Genomic DNA, 24,959 nt, shown 5'->3' with positions numbered 1-24,959 from the left:
GGGACTTGCCTTGTCTCAGATGAGACTTTGGACTTGGACTTTTGGGTTAATGCTGGAATGAGTTAAGACTTTGGGGGACTGTTGGGAAGGCATAACTGTGTTTTGAAATGTGAGAAAGATGAGTTTTGGGAGGAGCAAGGGACAGAATGATATGGTCTGGCTCTGAGTCCCCACCTAAATCTCATCTTGAATTGTAATCTGAATTGTAATCCAAAAGTATTCGAGAAGGGACCTCATGGGAGGTGATTAGATCATGGTAGCAGTTCCCCTATGCTGTTCTTGTGATAGTGAGCGAGTTCTCATGAGAGCTGATGATTTTTATAAAGGGCTTCCCCCCTTTTGCTCTGCAATTGTCTCTCCTGCCACCATGTGAAGGACATGTTTGTTTCCCTTTCTTCCGTAATTGTAAGTTTCCTGAGGTCTCCCCAGCTATGTGGAACTGAGTCAATTAAACCTCTTTCCTTTATAAATTACCCAGTCTCAGGCAGTTCTTTACAGCAGCATGAAAATGGACTAATACAGTGAGAACTTACTCATTATCATAGAGATTACATTTCACCATGAGATTTGGAGTGGACAAAACATCTAAACCATATCAAATGGATTTACCTTGCTAGCAAGGCTCACTAACTAGGTAGCATCTGAATACTACTGGCTGCTAGAAGAAGAAGGGGAAAAATACTAGGTGTGCCTTGCCCCACAAGAGGACCACCAGACACAGCTTACGTCTTCCAACTTTCAAGAGACTAACATGTCACATGCCATAAATCCACTATCTATCTCTTGATAATTCCAGCTAACTTTTTACAACTATTGCAATAATAGTACTCTATTTTCTATCTTTCTATAAGTTTTACTTTCACAATTTAAACACTCAATATATCAATAAAAGTAAAAAAAATTCATTCTTCTCTTACACTCTTTATTGTCCCTCAAAGAGGTTCATACATTACCAAAGACACTTCAAGAGAATATTTACTCCTCGTATAATCATTTAAACTCTCTGTGCCTGTTTTCTTATCTATAAAATAGAGGAGTGCTCTGAGTTTGGCCTACATTACAAGGCGGTTGTATGTGAGAAGCTGCATGCATAGAAGGATGGAAAAACCGTAGGATTTAGAGCCACAGAGTAATGGGTTCTATCTAATCCTGGCTCTGAAACTGACCTAGCTGTGTGACGTTGGGCAAGTTATAGCACTTCTCAAGTAGAGGCATATAGGGTATATGTACACACATAGTATCCAAAACAGTGCTTGATATACAATGGGTGCTCAATAAACAATAACTGTTATCATAATTGTCTTCTGTAAACCACAAAGCACTTTAAATGCAATTTGTTAATGATGATATATAGAAAAGGGAGAAAAAGTAGTGAACAAAACTGGTAAGAGAGAAGTGTAGTATTCGGAATGTGAGTATAAGATGTGTTTGAGGAGTGAGTAGCATTGCATGGCTGCAGGATGGGTTTCCTGACAAAAAGAGACAGTCTGATTTTTATTGTCAAGAATATAGAAAACTATGCATAGAGGGCATTTTGAGAAAAATATAACAAAATAGGATCTATGCTGTAAGAAAATCACTGTTTAGAAATGTGGAAGATGGTATAAAGGGAGAAAAACTGGAGGCAAGACAACCATTTGGTTAGGAGGTAACAGTGCATGATACTGATCTATAGCAATGGGGATGAGGCAGAGGGGCTGGATCTCAGAGTCACGGAGAAGAGATAGGAGCCTGTTAACAAGAGTCTAGTGAAGTAAGGGAAAAATCAACAGAGTAAGGGTGGAGGACAACAAATAACCATTTAGATCATCTTCATGAGTAAAGAGAAGTTCCATATGATTTCAAGGCTTCAAGTGGAAGATTTTGAGAAAGTCAACTCCATTGTTCAAGAACAGGGAGAAAGGAGCATATGTGCAAGTGAAGATGAATTCAGGTTTGGACAAGAGAAGTCAAAGGCATTTAAACTGATAACCAATAGGTAGACACCAGAAAGAGACCTGGGCTGCTTATGGAGATTTGGGAGTCATTGCTATAGAGGTCACCATCATAGAGGGAGTCGTCACTACAGAGTGTCATCCCATAGCAATGATGAGAGTTATCCCCAGAGTCATCATCATAAGGGGAATGAATGAGAATCAAAAAGAGATTAGGATTTCCAAAACAATAAATCACAGGAAGGAGCCTTAATAAATGTAACACATTTACACAGGCACTAGTAAGAGAGTAGAGGTTGGCCAAATATTTAAAGCCTCTACCAGCAATGGACTTGAAAAGGAATAATATAGTATGAAAATGAAAGTAACAGTTGTCTACACAAAGTTTATTAATTTATTGAATCTGTGATTTTTACAGCCAATCTACAGAAATAAAAACTAGTAAAATCAATGGGTTCCTTTAGGTATAGAAACTAGAATTGGTCAACTCAATGCCTCTAAATTTGAGCTATGAAATGAAACAAAATCTTTTTTTTTTCCAGACAGAGTCTCTCTCTGTCACCCAGGCTGGAGTGCAGTGGCGCAATCTCTGCTCACTGCAACCTCTGCCTCCTGGACTCAAGCAATTCTTCTGCCTCAGCCTCCTGAGTAGCTGGGACTACAGGCATGCAACACCATGCCTGGCTAATTTTTGTATTTTTAATAGAGATGGGATTTCAACATATTGGCCGGGCTGGTCTTGAACTCCTGACCTCGTGATCTGTCCACCTCGGCCTCCCAAAGTGCTGAAATTACAGGCATGAGCCACCGCGCCTGGCCAAAATCTTCTTTTTATATCAATAAATGTCCAAAGGAGAGTAATTTAAAATTCTTTCTATTTATTTATAAATTGCATAGCTCAAAATGTTTGAAAAAATGAAGTTTTAACAGGAAGTCAGTAAATGCTCATAGATCCCCTTGTCTCTAGCACTTGGGGAAAAAGAGTCTTGGAGTCCTTAGAGACGGGAATCTTGACAGCAGAATTTCAGATGTTTCAATCACTTGCCAAGGAAGTGCCACACTTGCTCTGCATTTAAAATGGGGAAAGAGGGTATTAGGGAAGAGATAAAAGAAGGAGGGAGAAGGGAGTGATTAATCAAATTTAATTTAGACTTTTAGGAAATATTTAGGCAGATACAAATAGTCATAAGCTATCTAAAGTTGCATTTGTCTATTTAAAGCTATTTCCTTCAAACTTTTGTCCCAAGTTCTCTCATCTGGCCCAAGCCTTATTATAAAGCTACATTAAAAATTCTAGAGCCTTCCTACTTTATTTCTTGTATCTTTCTGGGTTATTTTAGTCTCTAGCAGACAACACAGAAGTGCTACAACATGAACGGTTTGGATAAAGCTTGTATTGTAAAATTTGACTACACAAAAAATACCCCAAATGGGATAGTATCGCAAAGAAACAATTTGTTAGCTTACCATATAAGGAATACAGTTTGCTTTCGCATGAAATCATGTCTATGGATTTACTCCTTTCTAAACATGTCATACTTGACTCACAGTAAACAGTTCTCATATTTCTTCCAAATCTGCAAGTTGAATATTCTTCTAATATTTTATATTAAAACAAAAAGCCAAAAGCCTCGCAATATTTTGAGAGACAAATGATGTGTGCACATGCTTAGATTTTGAAAATTTCACCACAGAGCATTTTTACTTGTTTATTAAAACAGCTTCAAATAATGGTAATAAAAATATTGTATTTATTTTTAATTCTACAACAGTATAGGTTTTAAGATCGTCAGCTAAAATAAGTGATTCATTAAAATAAGATAAATATCTGAATGTAAGAGTTTTTTTTAAATTCAATCTTTTAAAATTAAAGGTATCAGAACTGGCTGGAATATATCAGTACTTCACCAAAAAAAAGTCACTGTACAATCAAATCATTTTCTAGCCTAGAAAAGTAGTTAAATGCATTCTCTTTATTTTCTGAATTAGAAAATATTTCATCTGAAATTTTAGCGACTATTTTAAAAATATTTCACTTAGCTTATACGGCTTTTCAATTTATCTATTTTATTTTTATTTTTATTTTTTGGCTTCCACTACTGTAAACAAATAAATGTATACACGTCACTTTTAATGAATCAAAATATACTATACCTTCTTCATTACTTTCTTTATTTGGTGAAGATGATACCTGAAAATAAAAACAAAGAAAGAATCTCTGTTACAATAAATGTTTATTCGTGGAAAGCGCATCCAGAAAAGTTTTTTCACGAAATTCCAGAACAAAGTTTACACACGATGGATCTCTAAACCGAAAAAGGTAAATATTCCCCTTTGCTTTTCATTATCATTGTTCATTCTTTCAGATAAACAAGCCACAGACTTAGAGTAAAATAAAAATACTTGAAAATATATTTTATCTTAACCCATAGAATCCACTGAAGGTCTTGCAGCTGGGAATGAGAAGAGAGGTTTTCTTTCAATTGCTTCCGCAGCTGACGTCTTGAAAGTTAAAATCAAGTGCACACACACATATTTAAATATATGTTTGTTCGTGCTTGCTATAAAACACACACTTGCTATAAAATTTATCTGTCTTCTAGAACTTTAAATTATTGTTTTTATTCTGATGGCTGGGCCAAGATTATTAGAACAGACAAGTTTGAAGAAACATTTTTATGCAGTAGTTTTTTTTCCCATAATTAAGAATAATACTTTTTAACATTCCACTGGAAGATCTATTTTCCATAAAGAAGAAGCCACAAAGATTTAAAGAATCATTAGAATTTACATCTATGTGAACACCATCCAAGTAGAGAAATGACACATGCCAGGCCCCTCCCCAACTATGACCCCTTCCTTCCTAGCGATAACCCTACCCTACCCTACCCTGATTTTATAACACACTTTTCAGATTGCAAATTTAATAATTAACTTCTAATTCTCTGAATTTTCTGACCTTCAATAGATAGGAAATACCTGCCTCTAGCATTTGTTGAGTCTAAGGCAGAGGTACAAATGTACAAATATACATCTAAATATTTAAAAGTTACAATAACTCAGGCTAACAACTGATGAATATATATATGAAATGTGTTCCATCTCACTATCTTGATACAAATACCTTTGTAATGACCTAGAAGCTCTCATTTAGGATTCCAGACACCTTAGAGACATGTGTCTGGATGTGGCAGAGGAAGGAAAAGAGGCCCTCATCCTGCTCCACTTCTCTCCCTATTCCAGGCTCCTTTCTGCATTTCAAGGGCCTCATCTGCACATAGGTGGAAATTTAGTAGCCCACATATCTAGGCACCTTTTACCTCCAAAAAGCCACCCACTGGCCCCGCAGAAGTAACGGTGGGTACAAAGTCCATAGAGTCAGGAGTGTGGACCTGGGGAGATGTGTAGCCTGGTTTCTACACAGGTCCCGGAAACAGGCTTAAACCTGTCTGGGCAGAGGATTCCAGGGTCCTGGGTAGCCAGGATGTGGTCTAGAATGGGGGCATGCCTCCTAGTGAGTCTAACTTTGGCCCCTTGTGGGGATGTGGTCTAGAATGGGGGCATGCCTCCTGGTGAGTCTATAACTTTGGCCCCTTGGTCTTCTTGCTCTATGGTGAGGTATGTGATTGAATAACGGCCAAATATGACCCTCCAAAAAGCAGGATCTAAGGAAGGCTCTCCATGCTTAAATCTAAGGGCAGTACTGAATAGCTACCACTCCACCAGAAGAAACATTTATATTTCAGCAATATTAAAATATTCCCTATGATAGCTAATTTTATGTGTCAATTTGGAGGGTGTTTTTAGATGAGATTAACATTTAAATCAGTGAACTCTGAATAATGCAGATTGCCCTCCATAATGTTGGTGGGCCCCATCTGATCAGTTGAAGGCTTTAATAGAACAAAAAGACTAGTCTGTCCCAAGCAAAAGGGAATTCTCCAGCAGACAGCCATCAGATTTCATCTGTGCAACTGGCTCTTCTGGGTCTCCAGGCTGCTGGCCTTCACACTGGAACTGCATCATCTGCTTTCCTGAATCTCCAGCCCACCAGCCCAACTGCAGATTTTGGACTTGCCAAGCCACTATAACCATGTAAACCAATTCCTTGTAATAAATCTCTTTCTGTATATGCACGTCCAATTGGTTCTGATTCTCTGGAGAATCCTAATAAATTCCCCCAAATCATAAATAGTTTAAAGTTATTACTCTTTCTACTCTGTTTTAAGAAAAAAGCTGAACAGACTTTGTTTTATTTTCTTTATATCAAAGAAAAGGATAGTGTAACCATGTAAATAAAACCACAATTTTTATCTTTTTTGTTTGTTTGTTTTAGAGATGGAGTCTCACTAAGTTGCCCAGGCTGGTCTTGAACTTCTGGGCTCAAACTTTCCTCCCACCTTGGTCTCCCAAAGTGTTAGGATTACAGGCATGAGCCAATGTGCCTGGCCTAAAATTACAATTTTTAAAAACATCCTTTAGTTTTTCCAAGTACTTCAAAAAGAATAAAATCTCTACTCAGCTTGTGCACAAAGAAAAAACCATCGATGGTTTTGAGGATGGTAGGGTTTAAATCTGGGTATGACAGTAACACAACATAAAAATTGTACTCCTTGAGATTAGGCATTTGGGATTTGACGGCTCTATTTTTCTAAACAGACCATAAAACGGGATAACCTGCTTATTCTATGAAATTGCTATATACTCCTTAAATTGTGCAGGATGCCTATTTGTGTCCTGCACAATTTAGGGAGAGTATAACAATACAATTTTTTTTTCTTAAATTAGCTGTTTAGATTTCCTGCTTAAAATTAGCAGCTGCTTCTTGTTGGAGCTGCCAAACATTTCAGAGGAATAAAATGTATAGTGTATAAAAATAGAATAATTGAGCAGCTTCTTGTTAACCTAAAAAGTATTACAGAAAAGAAATGGGCAAGCTACTCTAAAACATTTATCATTACATTTTATTTTAAAATAATTTCCAGAATGGTTTTATTTCTTCATTCTTAAAATACATTGCTCAATTGATAGAATATATTCAGAATATACAAAGCCATATGATACATATTTAAATACACACACACACACACACACACACACACACCATCATAGGTAAGTTTGACACTCAGAGATAATGATAAAGTTTGAAGGTAATTAAAAAAATTACCATATTAGAAGAGAAACTATCATTTAAATTTGAAAACATCAATAATAATGGATTCATGATAAACAGCTATTTGACTCTTTATCTACAGTCAATGATTTCCTGGTGCTTAAACATACTGACAAATATAACATTTACTTATAGAAAATGGAACAAAGAAATGTATGGAGCAGTACCCAAAAAATCACTAATCTCAACTCTTCACTCTCAGGGAATACTATGATTACATTTTCATTGTAAGAAACTAAAAAAATAACTTTTAGTTACTTAATTCTAATTTATTTTAATGTAATTACTTACCTCATCTAATTTCTTAGTAGGAAAAGAATGTGGACATCCTCTACTCACCCAAGATAAATTCTCCACCAACAATGAGTATTGTTTTATAGTCTCATTCTAAAAATGCTACTTCCGTGGCTGGGTGTGGTGGCTTATGCCTGTAATCTTAGCACTTTGGGAAGCCAAGGCAGGTAGATCTACTTGAGCTCAGGAGTTTGAGACCAGCCTGGGCAACATAGTGAGACCGTGTCTTTTATTAATTAATTAATTAATTAATTAATTAAAATGCTATCTACTCCTCTTCCTCATCCAAAAAATCCTTCTCATTATCTTTATATCTTTAATTGCTTTCAAACAAATCTAACGGTTTCATTGCCAAACTATTCCTTTCTTTTCTGTTTATATATAAACTGTATTTTAAACGAATATAAACTGTTAATACAACTGCTCTGTACTTAATGTCTCTCTTTCAAATAACTCTACCAGGTCCCTACAAGCATTTTCACCTGCAAGTTACATTTGTTCAAATGAACAAACATGACACACTGAACCGATATAAAGTATCCTGCTTTACTATATATAACAAAGAGATTGACATTCTGTCATTTTACTAAAAGAGTTCAAAATTAAAGGGAAAAAAATAGGTTCCCAATTTTTCATTCAGGTGATGCAAGGTTTTAGTTGAATTAAAGTGCCTTGGACATTGTCTTTTTTCTTTTTTTTTTTTTTTTCTTTTTTTAGAGACGGGGTTTTACCATGTTGGCCAGGCTCGTCTGGAACTCCTGAACTCAAGTGATCTACCTGCCTTGGTCTCCTTAAGTGCTGGGATTACAGGTGTGAGCCACCATGCCCAGCCGGACATTGTCTTTCTGCATTGTATTTCCACACTTCATAAAGCAGTTATGCTACATTCATTTTACTTGTCACACAATCCTTTTCTGATTTTTCGCTTTAGAATCAACAAAACAGATCCAATTCTTAGTTATTCATAAAGAAGACATAAAAATATTTTAAGTTCATGTAAGTTTAATCTATTAATACTTCCTCTTCAAGAATGCATTTAAATGGCTAGTAGCTAAGTAAATGATTGGTTTTACTTTCACTAACTTTGTCTACCATCCGGTGGTAATGCACAGCAAAGCTGTTTAGGGGCAAAAAGAGAAAGAAGAGGGAGAAATAAGACTAAAATAATGCCCTTTCTTCATAAATCAGGGTCTGGTTCTAATCAGACCCTGAGTTATGAAGAAAAGGCATTATTTAAAACATTTTTAAATGAATTCCCATAAAGATGTTCATTCTCAGGGTCATAAATAAAACAAATCTGTATGAAACAAATATTGTAGTGTGATTTTACTAGAAAATTACATCCTAAGATCAGTTCTACTCTAAAAGAAAATACAGTCCTCTTTGACGGAGATACACAGCTTTGATTAAAGTGCGTGCCAATACAGGGAAGTATTTCTTGCCTAGGTAGTCTGAGGGGTCAAAGCAACCCTGGTGATAAGAGGGTATCCCAGCCAGATTAACCTCAGAGATTAGTTCTGAGCTGGCTCAGTTTTAATAACCAGAAGCCAAGGAATGCCTTCTCATTGTGGACCATGCAAGGAAGCTGTTATTGTCATGTTACCAGGAAAGCCCTAAATAGAGATAAAGGCTATGCCCAAAGGAACCATATGAGGAACATGCTGTTACAAGTCCTATCCAAGAACTCGATAATGAACTTCACCATTCTTCTGCTGGTCATTACTTCTCTTACTTATAACTATTTAAAATATTAATTAATTGGTTATTTTCTTATTAGAATGCAGAACCCCTAAGAGTGTGCTTCTAAGCTGACTGCTTTATTAATCCATCTTGTTGTGATCCTTAGGAAAAATAAAACATGGCTTTGGTGTGATTTTTTTTAAGTGCTATTATTCCAAATGATAACAATGCTTCAGACTCACGAGATGCTTGTATTGATGGATTCACCTAAAGTCCTTCACCAGGATTCATCGCTGAGTCTCTACATCAATGCCAGTATGCATTTATGGGACGACTGATAACGTTTTGGGATAAAATAGATGGTCACGCTACATGCTGATGTTAACTGCCACTGGGATTCACCTTATGGCCTTGGCCTCCTGAATGCACTGCTTTTTACAATTCAGCTAAGAAGTCTTGCATCAACTACAAGACAACCATCCAAATTTTATACAACACTATGGATATTGTTGCTTTACTGAAGAAATAAGATCTACCAAATGTAGCAAGAAATAATACATTTATATTGAAGTTCCAACTCCCCCTTGACTTTTTTACTTCAAAACACTATCCATTTAGCATCCTGTGTACCATCATCACTATCATCTCTGAGTCTTGTGTGCTCCAGGTTTATCCGAGACTAGTTTTAGTGGAAATCTGTCCATGAATAGGCAAAAACAAAGTCAGACTGAGGGTGCTGAGACCTCTCTGGGAGGCATTCTATCTGTCCAGTTTTAGAAGTCTTTAACCTTTTGAACTTCTGCCATCACTACTATGAGCTAGAGGTTCACAGTGGCCTGGGTCTGGTTCCCTAGAACAGAGCAAGTGTATAGCTACTTACTCTTCTTGGCCTGAATTCTAGATTGTAAGAGTTTTAAATCCCGGGAGTTAGGCTGTGCACATGTCCAAGGCAAGTCGGGGAATCCTTCAGCAGTGAATGTGGCTCTCTCCTCAGTTCTATATGCCACAAGTTTGTGTGTGGAGCCTCATAAAGTTCAATCATTTTTCCAGTAAAATGACTACAGTACCAAGTATTAGAGAACCTCACACATTGTTTAATTCATATTTTCCCAACCTTGCATAATGCCTAGAGTGTTCTATTCCCTCAAAGAGGAAAGTGCTTAAACAAAGCACATGGGAGAATTTTGGGGAAAAGTATTCCCAGATGGGAAGAGTAGTTAAACCAAGTACTTTTCCCCTCCACTTGTTCCACCTCTTCTTCCTCCCTTTCTTCCTATTAAAGTCCCTGAAAGTAGGACTAATTCTCATATGTCTAGAAAAATTATTAAGGCTGACTTTTCCAATACCCAACAATGGAATGGGTCAACTCATAAAGGAGTGATATCCTCATCATTAGAAGTATTGGAAAGAAGAGGCTGGAATAGAAGGGATTTCTCTCTTTGATCAATTTAACTAAACTACACTTATAGCAGTAATGACAATAAAACCCAACGTTTATTGAATACCTTATCTCCCGGACATTTTTACCTGGATTAGCTCATTCAGTTCTCCACAACAGCCTGATAAGATACAATTATTATAAGCCCCATTTTATAAATAAGAAGTCAAAGACGTAAATAAATTAAAATTTGTCTCAGGTTATAAATTAAAGAACTGAGACTTGGACCCAGATAATCTGACTTCAGAAAAAAATTTTTTTTTTCAAAAGATGTGTCATTAGACTAACATTGACTTGAAATAAACTACATGTAAAGTCTGTAATTTGATAAGTTTTGACATATATACACTCATGAAGCCATCAATATAATCAAGATAATAAACATATTCACCACTATTCCTAAAAGTTTCTCCATGTTCTTATAAAAGAGACTGTAAAATCCTCCTTCCTGGCTCTCTCTGATCTGGTTTGCATCATTATACATTAGCTTGCATTTCCTAAAATTTTATATAAATGGTATGATAAAATGTGTATGATATATCTGTTTTCACTCAATATATTTTTTTAAGATTCAGCCACGTTGTGGCATGTGTCAATAATCTATTCCTTTTTATTACTGAGTAGTATTCCTCATAAATATACTACAAGTTGTTTATCCATTCATCTACTGATGAACATTTGGGTTGTTTTCAGTTTCTGTCTATCACAAAGAAAGCTGCTGCAAGCATTTGTGTACAAGTCTTTGTATGGACATACGCTTCCTTTTGTCTTGGGTAAATATATATGAGTGGAATGACTTGATCACATGGATCACATGGTATGTATATGTTTAACTTTTCAAGAAAATACCAAAATGTTTTCCAGATGGTTGTACCATTTTGCATTCTAACCAGCAGTAAATGAGAATTGTAGTTCCTCCACATCCTTGCTAACAGTTGGTATGCCTGGTCCTTTTACTTTTAGACATCCTAAAAGTGTGTATTAGCATGTACTGTGGTTTTAAATCTGCATTTAATAACTAAAGTTGAGCATCACTTCATGTGTTTCTTTGCCTTCTTTATAGATTTGGTGATGTGCTCATTCATATATTTCGTACTTTTAAAAAAATTCTATTTTTGGGTCATCCATCCATTTATAGAGCCATATTTTGTGCATTTTTAAAAACTGAATGTTTTGTTTTCTTGAGTTGTGAAAGTTCTTTATATATTCTGAATACAAGTCCCTTTATCAGATATATAATTTTCAAATATTTTCTTGTAGTACGTAGCTTCTTTTCATTCTCCTAAGAATGTCTTTTGTAGAACAAAAATTTTTTATTTTGATGAAGTCCTATTTATCATTTTAAAGAACAGATTGTGCCTTTGGTGTCATATCTAAGAAATACGGTCTAACCCAAAGTCAAAATAGGTTTAAGTTTTGTGCCTTAAATTTAGGTCTAGGATCCATTTTAGACAATTATATACAGTGCAAAACTGAAATGTGTTTTTTAAAATACGAATAACCAATTATTTAAGCACTATTTGTTGAAAAAAATATCATTTTGAAAATCAGTTGTCCATATATATGTAGGTCTATGTCTAGATTTGGTTACACTAATCTATCTTTATGCCATTACTATATTCTCTTGATTATTGCAGTGTTTTTTAAAAAGCCTTGAAATCAGGAAAAGTTGTGATTCTAACTTTGTCCTTTACCAAGGTTAGACTATTCTAGGTCCTTAGTATTTATTTATATCAGCTTGTTAATTTCTACAAAAAAGTATATTGGAATTTGATGGACATTGGACTGAATCTATATATCAACTTTAGCAGAACTGATATCAAAATACTGAAATACTATATTACATGCAATATTGAAGGCATGAACATTATATATCTCTTCATTTACTTAGTTCTGTGATTTCTGTTGGCAATATTTTATACTTTTCAGGGTGCAGGTTCTTTGCATACTTTTGCCAGAGTTATTCCTAAGTGTTTCTTTTGTATTTCTGATACCATTATAAACAATGTATTTTTAATATTATTTTCTAATTGTAGCCAGTATACAAAAATAGTTGCTTGAGATATATCTCTCTATATATACAGATGTATATATATATATACATATAGATGTGTGTATAATATCTATGTATGTATATATCTATCTATATGTGTGTGTGTATATATATATCTATACGTGTAGATAGATAGATAGATAGATAGATATCTCAAGCAACTATTTTTGTATACTGGCTCTTGTTGCCCAGGCTGGAGTGCAATGGCATGATCCTCACTGCAACTTCTGCCTCTCAGGTGCAAGCGATTCTCCTGCCTCAGCCTCCCCAGTAGCTGGGATTTCAGGCACCCGCCACCACGCCTGGCTAATTTTTTTTTATTATTATTATTTGAGACAGAGTCTCACTCTGTTGCCCAGGCTAGAGTGCAGTGGCACGATCTTGGCTCACTGCAACCTTCGCCTCCTGGGTTCAAGCGATTATCCTGCTTCGGCCTCCTGAGTTGCTGGGATTACAGGTGTGCGTCATCATGCCCGCCTTATTTTTGTATTTTTAGTAAAGATGGGGTTTCACCATGTTGGCTAGAATGGTCTTGAACTCTTGACCTCAGGCAATCCACCTGTCTTGGCCTCCCAAAGTGCTGGGATTACAGGCGTGAGCCACTGTGCCCGGTCTGCAATTGTTTGCTATATTAATCGCACGTCCTACAATCTTGCTAAGCTCACTTATTCCAGTCGTTTTTAGGTAGAATTTGCTGAACTTGCTATGGAGACATTCATGCCCCTTCCCTCACAATCTGAATGCCTTTTACTTCTTTTTATTGCCTTATGCACTGGCTAGAACCTTCAGTACAATGCTGAACAATAGTAGTAGAAGCCAGCTGGGCTTAGAGTCATGTTTATAGAAAGGTTTTTAAGTACAAATTGAATTTGTTTATGCCTATTTCTTCTTCAGTGAGCTTTGGTAGTTTATATATTTCAAAGCATCTGTCAATTTCATGCAAGCTGTCAAATTTATTGATATATGTTCACATTGTCTTATTTTTCTCTTAATATCTGTAGAATTAGCAGCGATATTACTTGTTTCGTGCCTTACTGTGAAAATGTGTCTTCTTTTCTTTCCTGATCATTCTGCCTAAAGACTTATCAGTTTTACCGTCTTCTCAAAGAATTAGCTTTTGGCTTCATTAATTTTTTTTAATTGTTTTTCTGAGAGTATAAATTTTTTAAATCATGAAATACTTCAAACATATTCTGTATGCAGAGACCATTACAACACATACCTACTCTCTAGATTTAGAAGTTAATATTGTTATTTCAGATCTTTATAACTGAAGTCTTTCTCCCTATTTATTAAAAATAAAAATCTTATTCACTCCCCTCCCTTCTCAGAGGTAACTTCTGGCCACCGTGCTGAAATTGACGTTTACTTTTCTTATTTGTTTCAAAAATGTAATACCATATATGTTTGTATTCATAAAAAATATGTGCTATTGCTTTTAAAAAATACATAAATGGTACATACCATATGTGTCCTGCTTTTTTCACCCAGTCTCTTATCAATAGACATGTAATTCAGTTTCTAATTTTTCCATTTCTGATCATAAACACATGTATAGTGTCTCTGTAAGATGTGTACCTAGAAGGATAATTTCTGAGTAGTGAATTATAGGCATCAAGTTTACTAGAAATTACTTAATGTTCTTCAAAGTAGTTGTAGCCATCTACACTCCTCTCATACCATCAAGTATGAAAGCTTCCCTTTCTTCACTTGCCTAAAAATTCTTGGTATTAACAGACTTTTAAACTTTTGGTAATCTACAACTGTAAAATTGTATTGTGTTTTATTTTGATCCCACTGATTACAAGTAAGATAAAGCAAATTATGATGTTTAGTGGTCATTGTATGTTTCCTCTTTTGTCAGCTGTCTATTCATGTTGTTTACACAATTTTTTTCTACTGGGTTATCTTTTTTTTGTGGGTTTGAATAAGTTATTATTTTAGATGCCAGTCCTTTTATCATTTACATGAAAATATCTCCTTCCAATCAATGGCTTATCTTGTAAGTTAAAGGTTTCTTTTGTTGTTTACAGTTTTTTTCCCCGTTACTTAAATTTATTAATCCTTTCTAGGTTATTCTTGGCCCTTTACTATTTCATATACATTTTAGAATCACCCTGTGAGGTTCAGTGAAAACCTCATTGGGATTCTGATGAAAAAAATAGACTGACTTCATTAATTAACATGGGAAAAATTGCCATCTTCATGATTAAATATTGTTTTACAAGTTTATTTGGGTTTTCTATTTATTCTTGATTTAATATTGGCAATTTATATTTTAAACAAAATTATCAATTCATCTGTGTTTAGAAAGTTGTTGCAAAAAGCTTCTCAGTATTCTCTTCTGATTATTTAAATATGTCTTATGCCTGTAGTTATGTCTTCATTTTAATTCTTGCTATTTTTATTTGTGCCTATTCTATTTCATCATCTTTCTTGCCACAGGTCTGTATAATTAGTCTTAAAAGAAAGAAAACCCAGCTTTTGTTTTAGTTGATCCTGTCATTATTTGTTTTCAGTTTCATTAAATATTTACTCTACTCTTTATAATTTTCTTCTAATATAAAAAGTCAGAAAAACGAACAGAGTAATTAAGTTGCAATTTGAGAAGTTGTTGAGAAGATTCAAACAAAATGTACAAGTAATTGTTAAGTTGAACTTCTACAATTTTCTTTCATTTCTGCTATATTGTATACATTTAATTTCTCAAGAACTATTTTTGCTGCATTACATAAGTTTTAACATACACTGACTCAGTTGTCTTCCAATTTTAAATATTTTAGTTTTAAATATAAATTATTTATATTTTTTGAGGCCTGATTTATTTATAAGTACTTTTAAATTTCCAAACACATGAACTTGTGCTTTTTTCTTTTAATATTTTCATAATTGATTATACTGTAGACAAAGAATGTGGTCTGCATGACAGCCAGTCTTTTGCAACTCTATTTGTGGCCTAATATCTACTCAATTTTTGGAAATGTGTACATATACTTGAAAAAATTATGTATTCACTAATTATGTATGTGCATTAGATTAATCTTGTACATTTTGTTTGAATCTTCTCAACATTCTCAAAATAATATTTAACTAAAGGGTCCTAAAAGTAGCATCTTAACCCCCAACAGTCAAATCAAATCTTTAAAGACTATCAACTAATATTATCTGAAAGGCAAATCATGTCTTTGCATACACATACACACGTGCACACACACACACACATTCTTTGTTCTCTATAAATGCTCTAAGCCTTGCTCCCTGAAATAAAGATCCAACTGTTAGTCACAAAATTCTCAAGTATTAGGGAAGAATCTCATATCTTTTGGCTATAAAATCAGGTGAAGTTTAAAAAAATAAAAAACTTTACAAAAAGAAATGCAGGCTGGGTGTGATGGCTTACACCTGTAATCTCAGTGCTTTGGGAAGCTGAGGTGGGAGGACTGCTTGAGGCCAGAAGTCTGAGGCCAGCCTGGGCAATATAGCGAGAACCCCCACTCTACCAAAAACTAGAAAAACTTCGCCAGGTGTGGTGGCACACACCTGTAGTCCCAGCAACTTGGGAGGATGAGGTGGGAGGATCAATTGAGCTCAGGAAGTCAAGGCTGCGGTGAACTGTATGATCATGCCACTGCACTCTAGCCTGGGCGGCAGAGCAAGACACTGTGTCTCAAAAAAAAAAAAATAATAATTGAGTGGTCCTGCAGTTGAACTATTACATGCAGGGTCCTGTTGCCAGGGTCCACATGCTGTAGCCCACTCAGAGCACTCTCTCTGCCTTTTATGGTTCCCTAGTGTGTTGGGATCAAATGAACAACTTGTTTATGACACAGTCATGCTTTTTGTGATCATGTATAGTTCAAACATCTGTATTTGTAAACAAAGCCCAATAATCATTTTGATCATTTAAATTCTCCTTCTGAAATCTTTTCAGATCTTTCAGATCTATCCTTCTAAAGATCTCTAACCTAAGTATGATAAATTACTTCTGTAGATATTTTCTATTTTGTTTCTAAAATAGTTCTTAATAATAATCATCCATTTGTTAGTTTATATTTTATTTTTCTTGGATATTCTGACAATATTTTTCCTAACTGATTTGTACATATTGTTGGGTGACTAACAATTTGTTTCGTCTCAATGTTACACTTAATTGTGTTTTGATCAATATATGTTCATCCAGCATATACTTCCTACAATAGTTCTATTAACCACTCAAAAGTTTAGTCCATTTCTTTTCTTTTCTTTGTCTATTTTAAAAGTACAAAGCAGTTAACCATATTCTAAAATCTCAGTCAACACATCCTGAGTATTCTAGCAATATGCATCTCAAAAGTGAAAACTTCCATTACTGTCTGGCCTTGTAATGACCATACTTTGGACTCATTTAACATCTACAGATAAGTCTCAAAATAATATTACTTAGGTACATATTAGACTCGTTAATTCACTCATTCTAAGCTACTAACAAATTTTGGGTCTTCTAATTTGTTTCATACAAACTCAGGACTTGATATGGTCTGAATCTGACCAAGTATGATGAATCACTTCTGTGTCTTCAATTATTCTAAGCAATTAAAGGACAAAAAAAAAACTGACAGCACTTTGAAGACTGTACAATATTCAGTATACAGCAAAATGAAGAGACATGGAAATATACACCTAAGTAATTCTGATTCAAATACTTCAATGTGATTCTGAAGAGAGGAAATGAGACAAAATGCTGCTATGACAAAGAATTTCATTATTACAAATTAAACTCTATATGAAAGGGTGTTAACTAATCTGTGCTCTAAGAATCCCAAATCATTCATGAGGGTGTTAATGGGGTAATTCTTTGACTTACAAATATTGAATGATGAAAACTGGCATACATGAAGTTCCACTGAGCTAGTGAAGAGGCACTGGTTTCTCTAATTGGTGAATTTCTGATGCAGTATTCTCAGTGAAAAATTATTCAGTAGAGTATCTTCTTCATTATTATAAAGCTCAACCAGGTTACCAAGCCAGGTAATTAAAGCTGTATGTTAACCTTTCTGAATTCTAATCTTATTCCTCTAATCTAACTAGATCATATATATGCCCTCCAATTATTTTTTTGTTTTGCCACTAATGTGACAGAAAGCAATGAAAAAACAGGATCTAATATAGAAACTTTGAGCCTGTGGCTAATTTTAAGACAAGTATCTACTGTATTATTTATGAATCTAAAACTGAAATACATGGACTAGACTTAATCTGAGATTAGTGAGACAGATTGCTTGTACAAAGATGAAAAGTTTTTGTTTTCCTTCATTTTTATCCTTAAAGAAGTAATGAAAACCAAATTCTGAATATAATCTACATACATACAAAACTGATAACTTGGAGAAAATAATGTGGCCTGCATTATTGTGACAGCTTCCGTGTATCTTCTCTAATCTAATTATGGCCTACAGCCCATTCTCACCAACGCAGCCAGAATGATCTTGTTAAAATCAAAGTCAGATTAGACCACTCCTTTGCTGAAAACATTTTAACGGTTCCCTACCTCATTCAGAATAAGAAACGCAATCCTTACACAGCCTGCACAGAGTCTTTCATAATCGACCCCCATTTTCAAACCCAGATCCAAACACTTCCAATCTCATCTCCTCCTCTCGCCTCCATACTTTCTCTACTCTACCAGTCACTGTGGTCACTTTGGGTGTTTCTTGAATACCTCAGACATCCTCTTGCCTCAGGGCCTTTGGGAGTGTGGCCTTGAATGCTCGTCCTTCACTTGACCTTACCTTCTACAATTCTTGGCACATATGTCAGCCCTCTTCTTAGTGAGGCTGTGGCTGACTGCCTTTTTAATAACTACAACTCCCATCCCACTTCTGGCATTTTATCCCCTTGTCCCTGCTCATTTTTGTCATTTTTTCAGAAGGCATTTATTGCTCTCTGAAACGTTCATTATTTTACTTGCATATTTCCTTCTTATCCATCTCTCCAGATAAAATGCGAGGTACACAAGGGCAGAGGTTTTTGTGTCTTTTCTTTATTACTGCATTCCCAGAACCTATATCTTACCACATAACAGGCATTAATTAGATAGCCGATCCATTAGTGAAGAAAAAAAAAAAAACAATAAATTAAAAGCAGCCACAATGATCAACTAACATTTAGGAACATTTTAGTTGTTCTTAGTGTAAAGATCTAAATTCACTAGTTTTTAAATCTCATCGTTCTTAAAAACCCTTAATTTATAAATGAGATTTGTAGCCTAAGATCACTCCTAAATATACTTTATACAAGTCATATTACTTGATTATCTGAATACAAATTTTCTAATTTAGTGATCTCCAAATCAGTCATTAATTTACTAATAAATTCAGTTGCCTCTATGCACCATTATCACTAAGACATATAAAAATCCAAGGATATCATCTCAGCTTACAGAAGGAAAGCATGTGAGACAGCCAAACCAAAGGGGAATAAAAAAGCAGAGTCTTACCAACTTTATTTTTCTTAAGCTGAAAAACATAACTTTATTTTCAATTTTTTTTTTTTTTTTTTTTTTGAGACAGTCTCACTCTGTCGCCCAGGCTGGAGTGCAGTGGCATAATCTTAGTTCACTGCAACCTTTGTCTCCCAGGTTCAAGTGATTCTTGTGCCTCAGCCTGCCGAGTAGCTGGGATTACAAGCATGCACCACCAGGCTCAGCTAATTTTTTGTATTTTTAGTAGAGATGGGGTTTCCTTATGTTGGCCAGGCTAGTCTCAAACTCCCGGCCTTAAGTAATCCACTCGCCTTGGCCTCCCAAAGTGCTAGGATTACGGGAAGGAGCTCCCATGCTGGGCCAATTTTATTTTTCTTAAGCTGGAACTGTGCCAATAGCCAGTTCCAATGTAGACACTAGACAGGGGATAATTCATGGAGATACAACAGTACAGAGGAGAGCATATTTATATAAACAATAATAAACTGATAATAAGAAAAACAGCATCATATGAAGTTAGCTAAATGGTTAATGTACTTTCAAGTACAAAATTTAAAAACTCAACTAGAAGGTTTTAAAATTTTTCATTTAAATTCCTTGAATTACAGAAATAGATTTAGGTGATTTGTAAACTTTATGCTTCTCAAAAGGACTTGACACATTTCATTGCTAGAGATTTCAGAATTTCTACTAGACTTCCTATGACATTTATAAGATTAAAGGATGTCTTGGAGGTTTGCCCCTTACCGATTGAACTAATGATCTTGCTTCCTCTTGAGTGCAACGGAAAGGGCTATCAGATATCTGCACATTTGTGCTGGAGAGGAAAAGAGAATGTTATTATTAAACAGGATAAAAAGAAACAATTACCAAAAAAACCCCAAAAACTAACTCCAAATACTCCACGTCAGTTGTATACTTTCAACCAATGAATAGAAACTGAATGAATAAAAATTAAGACAATGAAAATTATTGTATATTCTTTCAGGCAAGGTTCTAAGTATAGAGTAGTCCACAGCGAAGCCCTCTCCAGAATGATAAAAGATTTTTAAAAATTATATTACACAAATCCTAATAATTTCCAGGTATATATAAAAAGCTATACCACAATTGCACTTCACCTTTATTGAAGAAAAGAGGAAGCAAATTTGACCCACAGAATGGGACCTAGGATAAATTTTCCTCTAAGTGAGGTGACAAACATTGTAATTAGCTACTGAAAGTTTTTGCGGAATCTCTTGCACAGATAAGGAGATTAAAGAGGAAACTACATGAATGTAAAGTTTGTTTTCTTTTATGTAGGGAAGTTCAGCCAGGCATAGGAATAGTAGCTCCTTCCCTAACTAGGGAAGGCTCCATAGAGTCAAAAGCCTTTCCTATACCTCTAAATGCATGCTACTCATTACATATTGCCACTCTCTAGACGAAAGCAAAAGCATCATTCCTCTGAAACATATTAAGGCTGATTTTTAAAAATTTCATCAAAGGAATAGGCAGATTAAAATGGATAAAGAAAGAGGTGGTGGAGAAGGGAGTTAAAGCCAAATTAACTTTTTTAAATAGAAGAAAAAGTGATTAGCAGATCCCTAAAAGATAAAATAATAGGTAAAACACACGTAAACATATTCCCCCTCAAGTGGACCTAAGGATATACATTATCAAATTTATTTTTACAATAGCTTTGTGAAATATGTTAAGATATCGGTGATAAAAACATCTGTCTATATCTGTCTGTAATTGACACTGAGTATACAGCGATTATAATAAGTGGTCATTTTGGTTTCTATCCAGACTCATAATGTGGGATTCATTTTCATTCTTGGCATGAATAGAATTTGATGAAAGATAGCAGTAACATCTTTAAGACTAAGTTTTTTTGCCACCATAGCACACGTTTACCTACATAACAAAACTCCACATCCTGCATGTTCCCCAGAACTTAAAATAAAAGTTGAGGGGAAAAAAAAAGACAAAGTTTTTTGTGTTCTCTTTTCTACAGCTCACGTTTAAACAAGCTGAAAACTGAAAAAGGCAGAGCCTTGTAAGTCAGATGTTTCCTTGATGACTGTCAAAAATGAATTTAAAAAGAACCAGCCAAAAAAATTAAACACTGCAAAAAAGTGCCAGTCCTGTGAAGAAAGTATGATATACAAAGTACTAATTACAATACATACAATGCTTTTAACATTATAACTAAACCAAAGTAAAACATTCCTTGGAAATTCTGGGAAAATGATGGTGAGAGAGCGGAGTGGGGGGGAGGTCTTTTCTAGATATAGTTGCCATATAAAATACAAAACAACCAATTACATTTGAATTTCAAATAAGCAACAAACTATTTGTTAGTATAAACATGTCCCAAATATTGAAAGAGACACACACACTTACATGGAATAATATTTGTTATTCTGAAATATTTAAATAGAAGAAAAAGTGATTTAACTGGTGTCCTGTATTTTTAATCTGTTAAAGCTGATAACCCTACTTCTAAAGTAATCCTCTACTCTTAAAACAAAATGAAACTAGGAATAGGAATATTAGAAAAGAATGACAATATTTAAGCCAGCATGGTAAAATTTAAAAATATTTAAAATTTTATTTTAATTTTAAAAATTGAAAAATTTTAAAAATATCTCTGATAAAATGTCTTGACAAGTAACCAGTAGTGGATATCTTGGGAAAGTAAACTGACTCTGCTATTTTTTCGCCTTAAAAAATGTATGAGTGGTTGGGTGCAGTGGCTCACGCCAGTAATCCCAGCACTTTGGGAGGACAAGGTGGGCAGATTACCTGAGGTCAGGAGTTTGAGACCAGTCTGGCTAGCATGGTGAAACCCCATCTCTATTATAAATACAAAAATTAGTCGAGCATGGTGGCACACACTTGTAATCCCAGCTCCTTGGGAGGCCGAGGCAGGGGAATCACTTGAACCTGGGTGGTGGAGGTTGCAGTGAGCCAAGATGGCGCCACTGCACTCCAGCTTGGGTGACAGAGCGAGGCAACGTTTCAAAAACAAAAAAAAAAAATTAGCTGTTTTAAGAATTAAATGGCAAGCATATATAAATGAACTTAGGAGATTCTTGTAAGATAAACCGATACATAGGATGAAAGATTACAAAGTTCCTTCTATTTATCAAATAGGCTCTTCTATCAGCTAAAAACAGTGCCAACATCCTCACTGATGTCCTTTTAGTCAATAATATATGTAATCTAGGTTGTAAGAACATATATGTATGTAAATATGTGTGTGTACATACCTATATGTACTTTATCCCCTCTTGGATTTAATAAAGTTATTTGTACTTTGAATGTTTAAAAGTGTAATAAAAGGCATGATACCAAGAAATATTTTCATTTTTTCTGAACTGGCCTTCATGTAAAAATAGTTGTTTAACATTGATTCATATTTATTTGCCAAATCAAAAAATTACACTATGTGTCAGGGACTTTTCTAGACGCTGGAGACACAATATTGAATCATGGAGCCCCCAAGGAGCTTTTAATCTTTAAGATTCTTTTTAGTTCTCAAACTATGACTACGACCTGCCAGGGGAAAGGCAGTATAATCATTTAAAGGAGGAATGACTAAGCTGTTAGTGCCCACTATAAATGAAACTTAAAAAAAAAAAAAACTAAAAAGAATGCACTGCTTTCCTTTTTATACTAAGATACTAAATATTATATTCTAAATGTATAAATGTTACATGACCTATATACAACCTTGTTGACCAAAACAAGCAGATGACATTAGAGCAAAAAATCAGTAAAACCAAAAATGCTGTGTACAACAAACCCAAATTACATATAAAAATAATAAAGTATATTAGTAGACAGATAATAGTGCTTTAGTGAAGGGAAAACCATTTTCTTCAAGTAAATTTCAAATCAAACAATGGCCCACACTTAGGAGAATCCTCAAAGACAGTGTCCAGGATAAAGATTTGTCAAGGCTTTTCATTGTAAAGCCAAGTAGTCAAGAAAAAGGCAGAGAGAAAATTTAAAGAGATCAAAATGACAATAATTTTAGACGATAACCTCCAGAGTTTATAGAAGGAAGTGACCTTGGGACAAATGTAGACAAAGCCAAAACAACTGAGGCTATCAATACATAAAAAAGTACCAGATTACTGGTGCCAAAACAGACATATAGACCAGTGGAACCCCAGAAATAACACTACACATCTACAACCATCTGAGCTTCAACAAACCTGATGAAAACAAGCAATGGGGAAATGATTCCCTGTTTTATAAATGGTGCTGGGTAAACTGGCTAGCCATATGCAGAAAAGTGAAACTGGACCCCTTCCTTACACCTTATACAAGAAACTAGCTCACGATGGATTAAAGACTTAAATGTAAAACCCAAAACCATACAAACCTAGAAGAAAACCTAGACAATACCATTCAGGACATAGGCATGGGCAAAGACTTCACGACTAAAACACCAAAAACAATTGCAACAAAAGCCAAAATTGGTAAGTGGGATCTAATCAAACTAAAGAGCTTCTACACAGCAAAAGAAATTAGCATCAGAGGGAACAGACAACCTACAAAATGGGAGAAAATGTTTGCAATCTACTTACCTGACAAAGGTCTAGTAACCAGAATCTACAAGGAACTTAAACAAATTTACAAGAAAAAAACAACCCATCAAAAAGTGTGCAAAGGATATGAATAGACATTTCTTGAAAGAAGACATTTATGCAGCCAACGAACATGAAAAAAAGCTCGTCATCACTGATCATTAGAGAAATACAAATCAAAACCACAATGAGATACCATCTCGTGCCACGAATGGCAATCATTAAAATGGCAATTATTATCAGAATGGCAATTATTAAAAAGTCAAGAAACAATAGATGATACTGAGGCTGTGGAGAAATAGGAATGCTTTCACACTGTTGGTGGGAATGTAAATTAGTTCAACCATTGTGGAAAACAGTGTGGCGATTCCTCAAGGACCTAGAACCAGAAATACCATTTGACCCAGCAATCTTATTACTGGGTATATACCCAAAGGTAAAGAAATCATTCTACTATTCAGACTCACGCACACATATGTTTATTGCAGCACTATTCACAACAGCAAAGACGCAGAACCAACCCAAATGCCCATCAGTGATGGACTGGATAAAGAAGATGTGGTACATATACATCATAGGATACTATGCAGCCATAAAAAGGAATGAGATTATGTCCTTTGCAGGGACATGGATGAAGCTGGAAGCCACCATCCTCAGCAAACTAATGCAAGAGCAGAAAACCAAACACCACATGTTCTCACTTACAAGTGGGGGCTGAACAATCAGAACACATGGACACAGGGAAGAGAACAACACACACTGGGGCCTATTGGTGGGGGGAGGGGAGGGAGATTATCAGGACAAATGGCTGATGCAGGCAGGGCTTAATACCTAGGTGATGGGTTGATGGGTGCATCAAACTACCAAGGCACATGTACACCTGTGTAACAAACCTGCATGTTCTGCACATGTATCCCGGAACTTAAAGTAAAAAAAAAAAAAAAAAAAAAAAGAGGAAGAAGAAGTACCAGATTAAATATACCTTTCTCTAGGAATGTAAAAAGAAACAACTTCAAGACCTAAAGAATTTAGATGAATTGAATATATTTATTTATTTATTCAGTAAGCATCTTTAGACTACCTACTGTGTCAAGTCCTGCTATCGAGTGCTGAGGTAAAAACTCAATACAAAGTATTAAAAAAAATCCACCTCCAGTTCTACACAGAGGTATGTACAGCAGTGATACAGCAGCCCAACAGAAATGAAACTGTGCAGAGGTGACATCTAAACTGCTTCTTGAAAAAATGAAGATGTCCACCAAAGAAAGACAAGGGGATAGGAAGGAAGAGCCCATGAGGCTGGAAAGGCAGGTTTGGACACATTGTTTAAGAATAGAAGGGTTG

The 24,959-nt window shown here is 35.1% G+C and overlaps 1 protein-coding gene across 4 annotated transcripts in view; it reads right to left on the bottom strand.

The window, feature by feature from the left end:
• Nucleotides 1-2,792: 2,792 nt before the first annotated feature.
• The window catches only part of PPA2 (inorganic pyrophosphatase 2), a 105,916-nt gene continuing 83,749 nt past the window's right edge, over nt 2,793-24,959 (bottom strand). For all 4 annotated transcript variants that reach the window (XM_055296849.2, XM_055296850.2, XM_055296852.2 and 1 more), the window contains 3 exons: nt 19,780-19,849; nt 4,089-4,125; nt 2,793-3,000 (listed from right to left, as the gene is read on the bottom strand). In XM_055296849.2, coding sequence (XP_055152824.1) covers nt 2,972-3,000; nt 4,089-4,125; nt 19,780-19,849 — 136 coding nt within the window. In that variant the 3' untranslated portion in view covers nt 2,793-2,971. The remainder of the gene's footprint in view (nt 3,001-4,088; nt 4,126-19,779; nt 19,850-24,959) is intronic.

This window comes from Symphalangus syndactylus, chromosome 10 (assembly GCF_028878055.3).
Source record: "Symphalangus syndactylus isolate Jambi chromosome 10, NHGRI_mSymSyn1-v2.1_pri, whole genome shotgun sequence".
NCBI lineage: Eukaryota > Metazoa > Chordata > Mammalia > Primates > Hylobatidae > Symphalangus > Symphalangus syndactylus.
Note: the sequence above shows the minus strand (reverse complement) of the source record. Positions and strands in the feature narration are given on the sequence as shown.